General features: G+C 39.6%; 1 protein-coding gene across 4 annotated transcripts in view; it reads right to left on the bottom strand.

The window, feature by feature from the left end:
* The window catches only part of PRKN (parkin RBR E3 ubiquitin protein ligase), a 1246455-nt gene that overhangs the window by 382846 nt on the left and 846344 nt on the right, over positions 1-17265 (bottom strand). For all 4 annotated transcript variants that reach the window (XM_026504660.4, XM_057311210.1, XM_057311211.1 and 1 more), the window contains exon 7: positions 13868-14004. In XM_026504660.4, coding sequence (XP_026360445.3) covers positions 13868-14004 — 137 coding nt within the window. The remainder of the gene's footprint in view (positions 1-13867; positions 14005-17265) is intronic.

The following is a 17265-nucleotide window of genomic DNA, read 5'->3' as shown; positions in this document are numbered from 1 at the left end:
AGAAATAAGGCTTAAAGTGAGCTGATTAAAAAGAGGGCTGGATTTTACCTATTTTGGATGCATCTGAAACAGGATAAAACTGAAAATAGCAGACTGTGTCTTGCATAGTAGGAAATAATGGTTTTGTGAAAGGTTTTTAAATTACATCTATGTATATATTCTATACATTTACATGGCCTCTTCAGAATACAAAATTTTTGAAAAAGGAGTTAAAATTTATACTAGGATCCTAGTGAAGGCAGCCTAAATTGATGCTATTGGTAAAAGAAGAGAAATTATAAAGGTAGCCTCATTAATGCAACTATTTATATTCCTACATATATCTACTTTATAAAAGACTAGTTTGAAAAATCTGGTTATATAGAACGAATCTAATTTAGGAATTTTAATAAGAACTCCTATAAAGAACTTTTTAAGTATGTTTTTACAGGATTATATTTATGTAACATTTTATTCTTCCTATAATGTTAATTCCTGACTCACAGGAATTAATTATTTCCATTATTTGTTAATGTACTAATATGGAAAATGTCAAAAAAGAATGTTTTATTTTTGCGTTTTAGTCTTGAAACCTTAATTAAATCTAAGGTTCAGCTTCAGGTTTCCTGTTAGAATTTTAAGGATCTAGAATATACTCTGAAATTAGGGCCCATGATTGGTGGTGTCTGGGAAGTTACCAGATACAGAATATCTATTGTGTATCAGGAACTGTGGCAGTCATTTTTGCAGACAATCTCATTTGATTCTCTCTGGGTTCAGACTTATTTTCATTTTTAAATGAGAAAATAGCTCAATATCTGGTAAGAAAATCTGGAATAGGATAAGGACCATCTGACTATAAAGTCAGCATCTGGCCCATGATCCCTGAATCATGGATATGGAACTCAGTCTACCACTCTTAGAAGCTAAACGACCAACTCTCCAAAGGCAGACCTGTTTGACAGAGACTGCCAAGTGTCTACCTAAATTCTCTCTGTCCCGAGGCATCTATCTAGACTTCATTTCTCAAGCTCCCTTGCAGCACATAAAGTCAAATGGCGGTGCCCCAGCCAATGGAATCAAGAGACGTGTGCCGTAGCCAGGCGGGGGCTTATGAAAAAGATGCCTGTCTTTATTTATTATTTCTTTCCCCTCTGCCAGCTGGACCCTGGGTACAGGGATCAGTGTGACCATGAAGACAGTGATAAATTTCAGTGGGAGAGCAGAGCCAAAGGATGGAAACACCACTTTGAAGAAACCACTCACCCACCTGAAAACTGCCCCCACCCCAGGCACCAACCAAGCGACATTTGTGTGTGAGCCATTACATCTTGAGTTCCGTTGGTCATAGCACTTTAGTCTACAATAACTCGTAAAACTTTTTTCAGAGGCTCTGATTCACGACAACCCATCTGGGAAAACCAAAGATGGAGACAGGGCTGCAAATGACATCCTAACTGTTTCCACCTCAAAGAAGATTATTGAGAATTTACTTTTACAAAAGATGGAAAAGTTCAGTGGATCCTCTCCTAAAATGTTTGTTATTGAGTCCAGATTTTTAAATTAGATAATTGGCAAAACATTCCCAGTATTCCTTAGGTATACAGTGTTGCTAGTGGGAAACCAGCCAATGTCAAGGAGGAGTGGGGGTGAGGTTGGAGAAGGAGGGAGGGAGAACAGGATATACCTTCAGGAGCACCCCGTAGTTAAACCACTGTGGAGCAGAAGTTATACGCAGGGGTCATGTTCAATAGACCATCTCGAAATTTGGGGATGCCAAATACTTGAAAGCTATTTCAGAATCTAGAGGGCGGCCGTGATGGACTGAATTGTATCTCTCAAACTTTCATGTTGAAAGCCTCAGTACCTCAGAATGTGACAGTATTTGGAGAAGGGCCTTTAACAGGTAACTTAGTTATGGTGAAGCCATCAGGGTGGGCTCTAGTCTCATCTGAGTAATGTTCTCACAGGAAAAGGAGATTAAAACACAGAGAGAGACACCAGGGCTGCACACAGCCCCCGTAAGACGACCGTGTGTAGGGGCAGCATGAGGGCAGCCACCTGTGAGCCACGGAGGAAACCAAACCATCTGGCAGCCAGGACTGCCAGAAAGTAAGTCTGTCACTTAAGCCACCTAGTCGGTGGTATTTTTTTATTTATGGCAGCCCTAGCAAACCAATACAGTAGCCAATTTCAAAAGCATTGTTACTTGGGAACCACAAGAAAGAGCCCTTCCTGGCAGCGGGAGGGGAGTTCAGACAGAATAACTGCTTCCTGGAGCATGTTCCTATTCCCCACTCCTCTCCACTGCTTTTCAGAGTTACCTTCTATAAATACGCAAGTCCGAGATAAAAGATTTCTAGTAAAGGCTTAATAAGCAGACAACATAAGAAATGTTAATTTTCCCGGGCGCCTGGATGGCTCAGTCGGTTAAGAGTCTGACTCTCGATTTCGGCTCAGGTCATGATCTCAGGCTCCACACTGGGCGCTGAAGCCTGCTTAAGAGTCTCTCTCTGCCTCTCTCTCTGCCTTCCCCTCACTCTCTCTCTCTCTCAAATAAATAAAATCTTAAAAAAAAAGAAATATTAATTTTCCACACCCTGAACTAGTAGAACATATAAGATGCCCTGAAGGCATGAAGATTTTATTGGAAATGTGCGACGTAATTGCTTGGTTCCGATACTATATTTTATTTCCATCTCGACATTAGAATATTAAACCCCTCCTCCTCTTGCTAAATGGGTATGCATTTAAAACGCTAAATTGTTTCACTGTTCTGCTTAGGAACCAAATGATACAAACTCTCATGAATATGTAAATCAGCCACTCTAAGCACATTATTAATTATTTCAAAGATAGTTGGAGGTCAACAGCTCATAGCAATTTCTATGCATGAAGTCTCATTAATATAAGACATCACACAGTAAGGAAGGATAAAGTTTTATCACAGTTACTGCGTGTGTATGCGTGTGTGCACATGCACATGTGTGTGCACGTGCGTGTGTGCATGGATGTGTGTGTGTGCACGTGTGTGTGTGGCCAAAGTAACATAAAAAACTGAACACAGCACCAGCGGACACTGAGGCTAGCACAGTGGATGATGACGGAGAAGGGGCAAGTCACGAAAACAGTTGTCTGAATCAGGAATCGGACTTAACACCCAAAGAAATTTTTGTCTCCAATGGACTTAAGTTTTCTTGACCCAGGCCGCAAATGGCCCTGATTTCTTCAGAATGAAACTGTGGCTCGCTCCGAAATCCGCAGCTCTTAAAGATCCGGCACACTTCTCGTTTCCTGAGACACTAGAGAGCACACGGGGTCTGGTCCCTGCATCTGTAACACCAGACACCGCTGAGAGCCCCTTTGGCAGCTCTCGTCAGCTTTCTCGGCGGTTCTCAGCAACCGAAATGCTCCGATATAAACTGCGGGGCAGCTGAAGCGCTGCCACCAAAAACCGTAACGCGACGCTGTTGACGGTGGTACACAGAATTACCGACAAACGAAGGGGGACATTTCGCATAGCGAGCGGCGCTTTTTTAAAATTCACAATACGGATATGACTCTTATTCTCACCAACTTGCGCTAAAATTGATCCTACTCTCCCAAGTAACTCTTCAGGGTCCCTGTTATTATTTATTTTTATGCCTCTGATTGTAAACTCAGAATTTATCTGGTGAAAAAGAGAATAAAACCTGCTCACAGCGGATAGCAACTGAGATGAGGAAGAGAAACATAAACACAGCCACTATCTAGCATGGTTAACAAAATACATATAACAAAGAGAAGAATGAACATCCCGAATATTGGAATACTCTGCACACGTATTCAGGGTTTTCTGACGAGGGTATAACTGGAATTTAGATGCTGCTGGTGAAGGAAATTTGGCAAAACCTTTCGAGCGTCCATTTGAAAGTTAAAAGTAGGCAAATGTCTGTCATTTTTAGGGATGTGCGTCCATAGGGGGTGATGCTATGAGGAAAAGCAAGGAAATGAGTATTACAGAAGATAATGGTCGCATCTAGGCAGGAGAGAGGAGGCTGTGACTGGGCAGGACACGCAAAGGCTTCTGGGATGCTGGTGGTGCCAGTTTTCTTGATCTGGGAGGTGGTTCCAGAGGTTCCCTATAACCATACAATCTATAACAACACAAATGTGGTTATGCATGTTGTGTATGTGTAAGATGCCTCATAATAAATTTAAGAATACATCAAGCCATTTAAAGTGATATACTTAAAAGTCAATTAATATTCTGTTGACATGATTACAATCCTTGGAGCCTCAGCAGAACATCCTCTGTACTGATAATGCCAAGTACACAAACTCAGAAATTGTGCTGACTGCCAATAAGGCCAGGGAGAGGAATTTGGATCCATACGTTTTAATAAAAATGAAGAAGAAAGCCTAAAGACAGCTGTTTTGAACAACTCTTGTCACTATCTTAAGCACTTATAGGCATTTTTCTAGAACTCTTTGGATAAGTAATAAATCTGTACTTAAAAATAGTTTGCTTTTCCCCCCATAAAACAAAGGTAGCATGTTCCTCTTAACAGTACGGGCTGGAAGTAGGTGGAAAGAAATTATTTTTGCTTTCTCTGCTGGCTATTGAAAGCATTCCCACCTTACTTCTGGTTTCTAAAATGTTATTTTATTTTTAACCACTTACTAAGATGCAAGAGAAGATGAAAGGCAGCTTGGAAAGTAAAAACCTAAGCAAAGTAAGAATCAAGGGCATAGTTTCCTTGGACATGGGGTTCCTCCTAAAGATAAAGGAAGCAATGCTGCCGGAGCCACTTCCAGTGGGTGTATAGAATCCCTTCATCTGCGCAATACTAAACACACACGCATCAAACAAATGCAGAAGCAGCCCATTGTCCTCGCTGAAGCAGGCATTTCCAAGGTCAAACAGATGACAGTGCAGACAGGGCCGCTGATCTAGCTAGAATGAGCTCCTGAACACCATCAATTCTGTCTACAGCTCTTTTTCTGGTCCTTGTCCATCGACCAGCCACTACTTATAATAAAGCTACCTGACTGTTATTCCTGTTGCAGGAGCGGAGAGAGAGCGGAAGAAAAAATCATTCAGTAATTGTACATTTCACCATACTCTCCACCAGCATTAGAGACCGCTATGTGTTTGCGGTCCTGTTTGCTTTTCCTCCTGGGCACTCAGCCAGACCATATTCCCGCACTCCCCTACCTGCGTGCACAAACACATGCACGTGTGTGTGCACGCACACACACACACACACACACACACACACACACACCCTCATGTGGGCAGGTGGGGCCGTGGAGCCCCGTTCTGGTATAAGGACTTTGGGAAGAGATGATGTGCTCCATCTCCGGACCTGGCCACTATAAACTCCAGCACGACACTCGCACCCTCTCTGTCTCTGCCGCTGGCCTGGATGAAGAGAAGCCAGTGTGGATTCGGAGGCTCCTGTGGATGACAGAGGCACTCGGTGGCAGAACTCAGAGTCTGAGTCCTGGAATGATGGGGCAAAGGCTCCACGGCCAACCCACACTGCATCGTGACACGAGTGGAAACAAACCTTGATTCTGTGATTTCAGTGTTGCTTTTAAAAAAGTTATGCTACGATCCTGACTTTAATACATCAAATCAAAGGAATACTGTCAGAATTGCTAAGTCGCCACCCCACAAAAAAAAAAACAAAAAACTGAAAAGAAGCTTAGCAATGATCTCAGAAAATTAGTAAATTTGATTTCATTTCAATTAATTTTAAGGCAGAAGGAAGATCAGGTTTGGCCTGTAAGCTTGTCAGGTTGCAAATCCTGGTGCTGCCATTTTCATGGTGTCTGTCACTCAATTACTCAAGATCTCGGAGCCGAAGACAAGCAGCTCTGTATTTCAGAGTCAGACATACAGAGAATGGGCGTGTAAATAGGTTTCTAGGGAGTTTATTGTTATTTTAACGCTCATATTATAGATTGCCAAATTGCTTTTTAGAAATATATGATTTTATATTCTTACCTGTTTTGCATGCGTGTCCATCCCACATTATATTTTAAGTTTTCCATTAGCGATTCTTTAGTAACTAATTATGCTAAACTTTTAATGTGTATTGATTTTGTGCATATATCCTTTGGTGACCCATCTTTTAATTTATTTCCCTACTTTTCAATGTGGTTTTAGCAATTATATTGACTTGGTTATCTGTGTGTATTTGAGAGAGTAAAACTCAAAAGCCAAAAAGAATTATTTTGGGTTTTATGTTTAGCTCCCTGAACAGCTGTCCAGAAACCAGTCTTCTTGACTCTGTAGGCATCAAGAAGGGCTCTGTATCTCAAAAGGATCAGGACCACCTGCCTTGTGCTTAATGTTGCCCACGCAGATGCTAAGGGCTCTAGTGGACTGCAGCTGGTGAGTGGACATATCAGGTAGAAAGGAAATGGCATTCTAAGTTATACGAAAAATTGGAATTTTACAGAATGTGACCTGCGAAGAAAAGAGTAAACAAAAGAAAACAAAAATGCAAACCACTGAGGACAGAGGAGGGGATACACCTGGATGGGACCAGTGGCCATGGCAATGGCATGTCACAGAGAAACAAGGAACTATTTCCTCGGACACCCCGACGCTACAGGAAGTCTGTGTTGCCGGGGCTTATAGTGGACGAGCGGTAAATCCGTTCTACACAGTCTTCGTCATATCATTCTAGGGCAGCTCTAAAATAAATCAACTGAAATTAATGAAGCTCATCAGGTTGTGAGTGACACTCAGTCTTAAGAGCAGATACAGACAGTGCTTTGGCATTTCAAAATGATTTTTAGATGGAATCCTCCTAAGAGCAGGTACAGGAAAAAGACAGCAAATATTTCAAAATAATTATGGTGTTTCTCCCAAAGCCCAGAGCTTCATGCAAGAGCTTCTCAGAGGCTCTGGAAATAGGCCATTTTGGCTGTGTTTGTTGATCTTATTTTCAACTCCGTCAACGCTTACTGAAAAACCTACGCTGGCTAGCAAATCAACTCGCTCACGGACAAAATAGGCAAAGGCAGAGGGAGTCATTTCGTACTTACTAACGCTACAGTCTCCCACTGACAATGCCTTATTGCTTCTAGAACGCTCGCCCCTGCAGTAGTCCCAAACTTAAAACCCGAGGACTCTAACAAATACTGGGGGGCATCCCAGAGGTTCTTTTAATTGGCCCGAGGCATGGCCTGGGCATCAGGATTTTTTTACAACTTCATCTTACCGAAATGTACATCTAGGGTTGAGAACCACTGCCTAGAGAGAAGCAAGGTGGGAGAGGAGCGAGAACGTGGCGCTCTGGAGTCCACCACGGCTGGATGGGAAACCTCAGCTCTATTCTTCCTGTGGTCCTGGGCACTAGTTGTATTAAAGTTTTACTTCTTCCTCTGTGAAGTAAGAACAGTTCCTGCTTTTCAAGTTTACGGTTGATTTAAATATGGAAGAAGTGTTAGAAAATTAGATACTCTTTTGACATTCTTTTCCACAGAACTTTCAAAGGTCTAGTACTTTACCCGTGGTTTACAGGCTTCTCTAGTCAGATAGTGATTAAGAACACACATTCTAGAGCCATAACTACTCGGCACCAAACAGCAGCTCTGTGATTTGTCAGCTGTAAGATCATGTGTACTTTAATCAGCTCCTGTGGGCCTCAAGTGCTTCATCTATAAAAGCAGAAGAATGACAACATCCATTCCAGTGGGTCTTTGGAGGGGTAAACGGATATATATATATGTAAGCACTCAGAGCGGTACCTTATAGACAGTAAGTACCCGGTAACGGTTCTAATCAGTGCTTACTTTTTACTCTCAGGGAAATAAAATTTGGCATCCCATTCTTACAAGGTGTAACAAAATTTCTGGTCAAATGAGAAGCTTACACAAAGGAATCAGGGTTTGTACCTGAAAGGGTTTTAGACTAGTTTTATTTTTATTTATTTATTTTTTTAAAAGATTTTATTTATTTATTCGACAGAGATAGAGACAGCCAGCGAGAGAGGGAACACAAGCAGGGGGAGTGGGAGAGGAAGAAGCAGGCTCATAGCGGAGGAGCCTGACGTGGGGCTCGATCCCATAACGCCGGGATCACGCCCTGAGCCGAAGGCAGACGCTTAACCGCTGTGCCACCCAGGCGCCCCTTAAACTAGTTTTAATCGTTCATCATAATTACGGCAATGAAAAAGGATGCTTTATTGTCGACCATCCATACCTTGAAGAATGTATGTATTTGAAATTGAGCTTTGAAAGGGCTTAGTTTAATGATCTTGAAAGAGGCTTGAAAGACTAGATTATGGAAAAAAAGAACACTTATGATTTGGTGGTGAGAGGTATTAGACAGTCATATAGAAATGCTGAATTTACACAGACACCGTTAGCAAGACATTGGGCATGTGGGTCATTTAGCAATAGAAATACATGCTCTATCTAGCTTTTTTGTGCCTTCTACAGGGCCACTGCAGTTTGAAAAATAGTTTGCTAATTCTATTACAGCTTCTATTATTTTATGTAAATTTCGTAGTCCCAGAAAACCGATGTCATTTTTCTCCCCTCATAATGTCACCATTCAAACACTAGGCAATGGTTTGTTTCCCAGGCTCTGGAGCTAGTACATGATGGGTTTGGGGGAGAGGCTGTTCCGTGTGGACCGGGGAGGGTAAGGTTAACAGCTGCACTGACTCACAGAGAGGAAGAGCATCTTCAACAGCGCTGGGCGTGGGATATGGACACCTGTCTCCTGTAAGTTGTGGAGAGTACCCGTGCCATCCTAGCAGGAGAATCCCCTCCAGTTGGTAAGCATCAGAAAAGTCCTTTGGCCTGTGCCAAAGTAGGAACACAGTCACCAAGAAATTCAAATATGTATTTTCCAATGAATCTGCCCTATTTACTGTTTCATGCAGACCCCTGAGGCCAGAAAAGTCGCGGAGTGATTCAAAGCTGTGGATTCCAGTGCCAGAGTAACCGTCTCTTGCGGTTAGAGATGAAGTCTGTCTTTGAAAGGAAGTGGTGGCTTTAGGAATACAATGTCCCCTGACTATCTAAATAAATATTGCTTTAATTTTCTTAGAAAAAATGTAATCTGAAAATGGCTAGTAGCCACCACGGGGATATGAAACCATTTGGCTAGACATTTTAAACTGCCATGTTTCAGATAAATGGACAACTCCTCAGAGAAATCAACAATGTTCAGTCAGGCTAAACCAATGGACAATAAAAGAATACACACACACACACACACACACACACACACACACACACACACAAGCTAAGCTTCCAAAACACTTCTAATCCTCCAAACACTGAGGATAAAGAGAATACTGGAGCCTTTGAGATCCAGGCTTTCTACAGAAGACTGTTGAGGTCAGGCAAGAGCCGTCAGGGAATGTTCTACAGAACCATGATCAATGTGACCAGCAACACACCTTCTTTGCCGAACGGATCTGGCATCGAATTCAAGCCTTGCTGGTATAACAACAAGTTGACCTTGCAGACACACAGTTTTAGTACCATTATGGAAGTAGCCAGTAGTTTTGCTTTTTATACATAGTATTAAGTTTTAGTCATAAGATTTATAGACATTGATAAAACCTTTTTTCCCCATTGATATAACACTTTAATTAACTCCACCATGAAAGAGGACTGTGCCATGGAACTAGTATGAGCTCAATCATCTTGTTCCTGATAGTCTGCTATTTTTATCTATAGTTTGAAAAGCCTTGATTTTCTATTTCTATTTCTGTTTTTTTCCCCTAGTTTATTTTATGTGTCTTGTTCTATGCTCCATGAATCAAGGGAAAGTCAAATAAACCAGATATATGGATAGGTGATTAATGCTTGGTAAATGGTCAATTTATGTATTGAATTATAGGAAACACCAACCTATAAAGAATGTCTGAGTATATGTTCTTCAATGAATATACACATATACGCACAAATAAATTGCATATACTGTCTGTAGGAACACATGCTTACAGAGCAACCAAAATAACAAAAAACAATATTCATTATATGCTTACTGTCTTCAGCATTTAACACAAAGGCACGTTATATGGCATTATCTTAATTCACCCACATAACAATGTATACATAGGTGCTATTGTAGTTTCTCCATTTTACCTTAAAGTGAAACCAAGTCCTACGAAAGATAAGTAACTTGCCCTACATTACAAAAGGGGTGAGTCTCAGAGCCAGGATTTGAACTTGGCTTCTCTGACTCTCTGTGTATACCCCAGGATATGTGCAAAATTATTCATTGGTTTATGGGGGGGGTTAATATTAGGGCTTACATAGGTTTTATTTAAAATGCGAAAAAGTTAGTCTTCACAAAGACTTAATGTACAGGCTGATACTGGAACTTGCCATACCCTGGTGTATATATCGGATACATTACGTAATGAACTGCAAAGGGGGCATCTTGAGGGGCAGTGGGAGTCCTAAAACAGAGAGTCTTATGGCGTCTCTGTTGAGAAAGGAGTCAAGACTATCCAGTTTGTTTTTTACAAAATAAAAAAAAAAAAATTCTATAACATTTGAAAGCCTCTTTTCACATAATATGAGGAATACTTCTAATTTGAGCCACAGTTTAAAAAAAGCTAAATAATACATGACAATATTGTGACAAACTGAATTGTATTTTGTTACAAGCACTTTTGAAGATATATATTAAAACACTGTTGAAGATTTAAAGAAACAAGTATGGAAATGAATTCTACAGTGTAGAAAGTTTACTACACAGTTGAAAGTCAGTAGGTTGTTTTTAACTCCTCTTAGCTTGTGGTTATTTGCTGCATTCTTTTTTCCTGGTTTCCGAAATTTATTAAAAATCAAAGTATAGAAAAACTTAACATGAAAATATATCAATTTTAGTTTCCACATTTGCACACACACACACAGACACACACAGACAAATCAAGATGATATTGTTTAGGTCATGCTTCAGCACGTGACCCAGTGTTGGCCAGGCCAATTCATTCAGGTCACCATGGCGGGGATGGAGCATGGTGCCCGTGTCTGTGAACCGAGCTTTAAATCGCACAGCCCCAGCACACATGCCCTGTGGTGTTTCCTTAATGAAGGGTGACAGTCAACATTGCTAATGTGTGGAGATTAATACAGGCCTATGTGTCAGTTTTTATAAATATTTCTTTATCAACAGATCCACAATATTATTAAATATTTTTGATAACTTTCAATCACCAGGAACTGCAGAAAACATGTGCTACTCTATTCCAGATGCATTATCTTTTAATAACCAAATACACAAATACGTAGCTTTCTCCTTCTTACTGTTAAACATTAAAAGAAAGAGGTGTCAGGAAGACAAGTTCTTGGTAGTAAGTGGCATTCTAAAAAATTAAAGCAAGGTTTTATGGAAGATTATGTTTAAATAACCAGCAATGGAGTAGGTACAGTCACAAAAAGTATTTAAAAGGATTGCAAATAAAAAATAAAAGGTAGCAAGAATTACAAGAAAAGCCTGGAACAACTTGTTATACTAGAAAGCCTGGCTAATGTGTACAAGGGAAATCACTGTACTATTATTTTTTTATTTCGTTTGTTTGAAATTTCCTAGAATTCAAAAGGTTTAAATTTAAAAAATAAGTGAGAAATAAATTGATTTTCAGAAGTGCCCTGAGTATGAAGAGAAGATATGAAAATGGATATTTAGAAATTTTTCCATGCTATATGGCTTTGTGAAAAAGAGAGTTTACCAGTACAAAATTATCACATGAAAAATATTAAAAACAGAATCTTTCAATCGGCAAGTAAATGTTTCACTAATTTTTGAATGCTTTTGATGCTTTTGTTGAAAATATAAAAGCACAATACCTTCCAGTGAGTTTTCCTTAATAATATATTGACACATATATTATATGAATCTTAATTAAAAACATTGCATTATTGGCAGATGCAACTGAAAAATGAGTGTCATAATTTACAAAGTCAACAATGCAATTAGCTTCTTCCATTTGGAAATGAGAAATAATTTTGAGGTATATTTTTCAGCTTTGATCAACGTTAGAACTAAGTATTACAAATAAGTATTGCAATAAATTAAACTTAAACCTGATCATTGACTCAAGGAATCACACAGTTTCAAATCACAATTCTCAACAGTGAAGCATATTTACTCATACTGCAATCATTAAATATATATATTTATAATGAGGTAGGGACCCTTATCTCACTCCATATATAAAAAAATAATTCAAAAGGTATCAATGACCTAAGCATAAAAACGAGGCTATTAGAGGAAAACATGGGGATAATTCATCACAACCTTGGGCTTGGGAACACATTCTTACCTTTGATAACAAAAACGCAAGCAACAAAAGAAAAAATTGATAAATTGGACCTCATCAAAATTAAAAACTTTTGTGTATCAAAGTATATTATCATGAAAGTAAAAAGACAACCTATAGAATAGGAAAAGTGTTTGGAAATCACATATGTGGTAAGTGTCTAGTATCCAGAATACCTAAAGAATTCTTACAAACTCAACAACAAAATAAACAACCTAATTAAAAAAACGGGCAAAGGACCTGAAGAGATATTTCTCCAAACAGATTCGCAAATGACAAATAAGCATATGAGAAAATATTCAACATCACTGGTCATTAAGGAAACGCAGACCAAAACCACAATGAGATACTACTTCAAACTTAATAGGATGGCTATTAAAAACCAAACAGAACAAAACAGGAAAATAACAAGTATTGGAGAGGATGTGGAGAAATAAAAACCCTTACAAGTTACTGGTAGGAATGCAAAATGGTGCAGCAGCAAAGGAAAATAGTCTGGTAGTTCCTCAAGGGGTTAAAGATAGAATTATCACATGACCCAGCATTTGCACTCCTAGGTACACATCTAAGAGAAATGAGAACATATCTCCACAGAAACACATACACAAATGTTTTACAGCAGTATTCATAAGAGCAAAAAGGTGGAAACAACACAAATGTCCATCAACAAATAAATGGATAAGCAGATTGTGGTATGTCTATATAACGGACTATTATTCAGTCATAAAAAGGCATGAAGGTACACACCATGACTTGGATGAATTTCAGAAACATTACGTGAAGCGAAACAAGGAGGACACAAAAGGTCACATATTGTATGATTCCTTTTAAAGGAAGCATTTAGAACTGATGATTCTATAGACACAGACCACAGTGGTTGCCAGGAGATGGGGGCGAGGGGAATTTGGGAGTGATTACTCATGAATGTGGGGTACTGACATTTTTCTGGGGTAATGAAAAAGTTTTGAAACTAGACAGAGGTGATGGTCATTGCATAGCACTGTGAAAACATGAAATTCCACTGAATTGTACACTTTAAAATGGTTAGTTTATGTTATGTGAATTTCACCTCAATTAAAAAAAACACATGTAACAATAGTAGTATAATACAAGTAAGGAATATTCTGCAATGTTGAAAGATAAAAAATTTTAAATATTAAATATTTCAGCTTTATCTCCTTAATTTCTTTTTAAATGTATATTCTTTCATATATATGTGTATGTGCTCAACATTTTAAGCGATAAGGGTAACAATTCAGCAATTTGATAGTGCTGTTCAAGACCCAGGGTAATCTGTAACTTGCAGGGTGAATCCATAGACAGACCTTGCGTATGTTGGCTGAATAATATTTTAAGATTTGTTTTCCATACTTTTGTGCAGGTGATGCATTTTCTAGTCCAACATAATTCCTTCGTACCTTAGTGTTTTATATTTTTTGTGATCCAAACATTGTTTCTTGCTCGACAGGGATCAAACAGATATTTGACTTTTCAACCCTTCAGCCAGGGACTGAATTTATCTAAGAAGGTTTTGCATCAGCAATTCTTCTGTTCTTAATTAGCATTAAAAATGGAGGAAAAAGAAGTGCTGGACTTACCCACACAAGGCAGAGAGTAGCCAAACTGAGGGTCATGGATAAACTGCCGGTCATTAAGTCTTGTCACGCAGTATAAGTAGAAACAGTCTAAGCAAATCACGTGGCGGTGATTGCACGGAAAAACCAGGACAGGGCTCCTGCACAGAAAAAGAAAGACATTTCCTCCAGTACTTGTGAGGGTGGAATGGCAACAGGTGCTTTAGGACACTCTGTAATCCTGTCGGGCTGCTTAGGGCATGCTCTGTGTGAAGATCTGCACTGCTCAGCACTGAGCACGTTTATCTATCAACGCTACATCTTAAAAACTGAATGCACTTCATTAACTATCTACAACACTGATTTTCCTAAATTTATATTTTATATTAACATATTTACCAATCAGCTGTTTAAACTGAGCTCAGATACAACCTCTTTGTAGGAGTCTTCTAGAAGCCTCATAATTTGCAATTAACCCACGAATCACCCCATACATTCACATATATTTTTATTGATCCATAATTACATCATAGAATTGGTATGTTTCTCCTCTTATAGACTGTGATCTCTCTGAAAGTAGATACTGTGCTTTACAATGATATTCTTGTAGTACCAGGCATTGTAAAGTTTTAAATAAATGTTCCTTGAATTTAATTTTAATGATATATAAAATCTGAACTTCCCTAAAGCCATAAGAATAACTACTGTTGTACCGAAATAGGTATGAGGAATGATCACTTATATTTCATTTGCAAGCAGATAAGTAGAATTCTGAAATAAAAAATATCTAGCACAGATTCTTTTCTATAAGATTTTGTCTATTGTGTCACCCCTACCCTACCCAAATATCCAATTTATTAAATTAAGGTTAGGTGCTCACTAATAAATTGATATATATAAGTTCTAAAAATTTTGTATTCCCGTAAAATGCTTTATAGGAAAAAAAATCCCCCAAATAACCATGTATTTTTGCTAGCAAATGAACCACATGATTTAATGACCAAAAAAAGACAAATTGAATATATTAATTTCACATCAGCCCCAAGGCCATTTTAATAGTAAGAAAATCATTGGAGCTTATCTAGATAAACCTATTCTCTATATAATGACAACAAAATACAAAATACTTTTTTTATTTCATATATGATTCTTAAGAGATAGAAGAGCTCTGCAAAAGCCGTCTCCAGGGGAAAAAAATTGATATTAAACATTAGCAGAACATAACTTCTTAACAATTAAAAGGTTTTCAAAATTCTGCTTTCCCACTTATTTCAAAGCAATATCTAATACAAAAACAAAACAAAAAAAATAACTCAGTATTTTAATGACATGGGTCTATAGGGCAATGGTCAACTTAAGCTGAGAAAGAGTGTCCCTAAATGTTTTTATGTGCTTCAATTTCTCATCTCTGAACCCACTGAAGTCCTTTCAGGGCCATCATTCCCATTTCCAGAGCCTTTTTCAATTAGGTATTGACTGTGTTCTGAACTTTCAACCCCTTCCCTTCTAATAACATTCTGCTTGAAGACGATAAAATATAACACTGTCCCATTTCTATTGCGAGTCACACACACACACAGGCACAAGGGTACACATACCTTATTCACTCTGGGTGACCCTACAGAGCTGCCGTATTCTATCTTCTCCTCATAGCTAAGTTCTGTGAAAAATATTCTCCATTCTGGTCTTAGCAACATGGTCGCTAAGCCTTTAGAGATCCCTAATCTGCTATCAACACAGGGAAACACTAGAGAAAATATTAGAACATTTATAAAAATGTGCTTATATATAACAAGGTTAAAAAGAAAGCTTAGCAATTACCTTGCAGAAGAAATAAAAAGAAAACTTATAAAGCCAAAGCAGTCAGCCCATGAACTACTGCCACGGAGTCCCAGAGAGACATGAAGGTACGTGGTGTGCGTAGCCATTGGCCCAGCAAGCGTGTTCTTTCCCATCCTTCTTAAGGAAAAAATGGAAAGAGTTCTCTTTCATGTATGGACAACACTACACATTTATGGTTTTGCCCTTCAGTTAAACTATGGTCCAGAAGAACCTTAGACCATGGAGACAACCCACAGAACTTCAATTGTTCTACTCTATAGATGGCATCCTACTCTTTAGAAGACATTAGAAAGAAATGGTAATTATGCGAGTGGCCACGGTGTGAGGGAAAGCCTATGCAGACCCAGGGGCCCACCACATTAGGAAAGGTTTGAGAGGCCCAATGTTTGGGGCACGGAGGGACACACTCAACAAACTAAAGGACACAGCAGTCCATCTGCCCGTCCCTGTATCACACACACACACACACACACACACACACACACACACACACACACCCCGACAGATAGAGCAGCATGAGGCGATCACAGGCCCTGTGGAAACACAGGCTCTGGTTCCCACGGAATGGAGCACATCCTTGTGGGGACACAGGAGGAGCCCTACTGATCATTTAGCTGCAACCTCACCAGTTCACTTCCACCTCCTTGAACTGAGATGTAGGTGGGAAGGCAAACCGGCCAAGCTGACAGGACTAACTGATCATAATCCTCAGGAAGGCAAGAGCTGCTGTGGCACGCGGAAGCGGGGAGAATTCACGTGCTATCTGGCTGGTCCACTGGGACATCTGCTGAGACTCCCCTCTGGAATTTTAATGGCAAACGGACAAGGCAGCCGTGAAGGCAGCATTGAGAAGTGCCTGGTGACCGGGACCTGAGAGCCCTGATGATTTACCCATTGCAGCAGCTAACATCAGTGACCCTTATTATTACAAAAAAATACTAGACATCAGAAAGGGCTTTAGAGAATGTTCACCTGGAATAAAAAGTAGGTGAAATGAACAGCAGGTAACAGCAGTTTACCAAACAGCGAGAAGTGAAGGGCACAGGGCCTGAGAGATAACAATGTGTTCAGCACTGGAAGTGAGGACAGAAGATCACATAAGCCCCTAAGGAGGGCTCCCTCCTAGACACCGGGTGCGGAGTGCAGCCAGGAGAAGCTAGAGCGTCAGTGACAGGAGAACCCACATGCGCGGTTTTTACATGGCCGCTACGGAGAACAAAGAAGCGCACAAGCTTTGCAGGGAGGTGCAAGTATAGATAAGTCACTCGGCAGTTCTCACCATCCATCACCATCCATATGCAGTGACTTTAAATATACCCACACAGACGGAGATATGGAGAGAAGATAAACATGTAGAAAAGATATGCTGATGGATACGAAGATATGCTACAGACATGGACGTAGACAGCACATGCATATATGTACATAGAATGATCAGTCCATTGGATTTCTTGAAACAGTTCTGAGGTAAGATTGCTCATCTCTTACTAAGAACATTTGTAGTATTTAGAAGAAAGTTAGGCGAGGGATAGGCATGACAGCCATAGAAACATTATTGGATTAGTCATCTGAATCATCTG

Source organism: Ursus arctos, unplaced genomic scaffold (assembly GCF_023065955.2).
Source record: "Ursus arctos isolate Adak ecotype North America unplaced genomic scaffold, UrsArc2.0 scaffold_13, whole genome shotgun sequence".
Classification (NCBI taxonomy): Eukaryota; Metazoa; Chordata; class Mammalia; order Carnivora; family Ursidae; genus Ursus; species Ursus arctos.
This window is presented reverse-complemented; position numbering and strand designations above follow the sequence as displayed.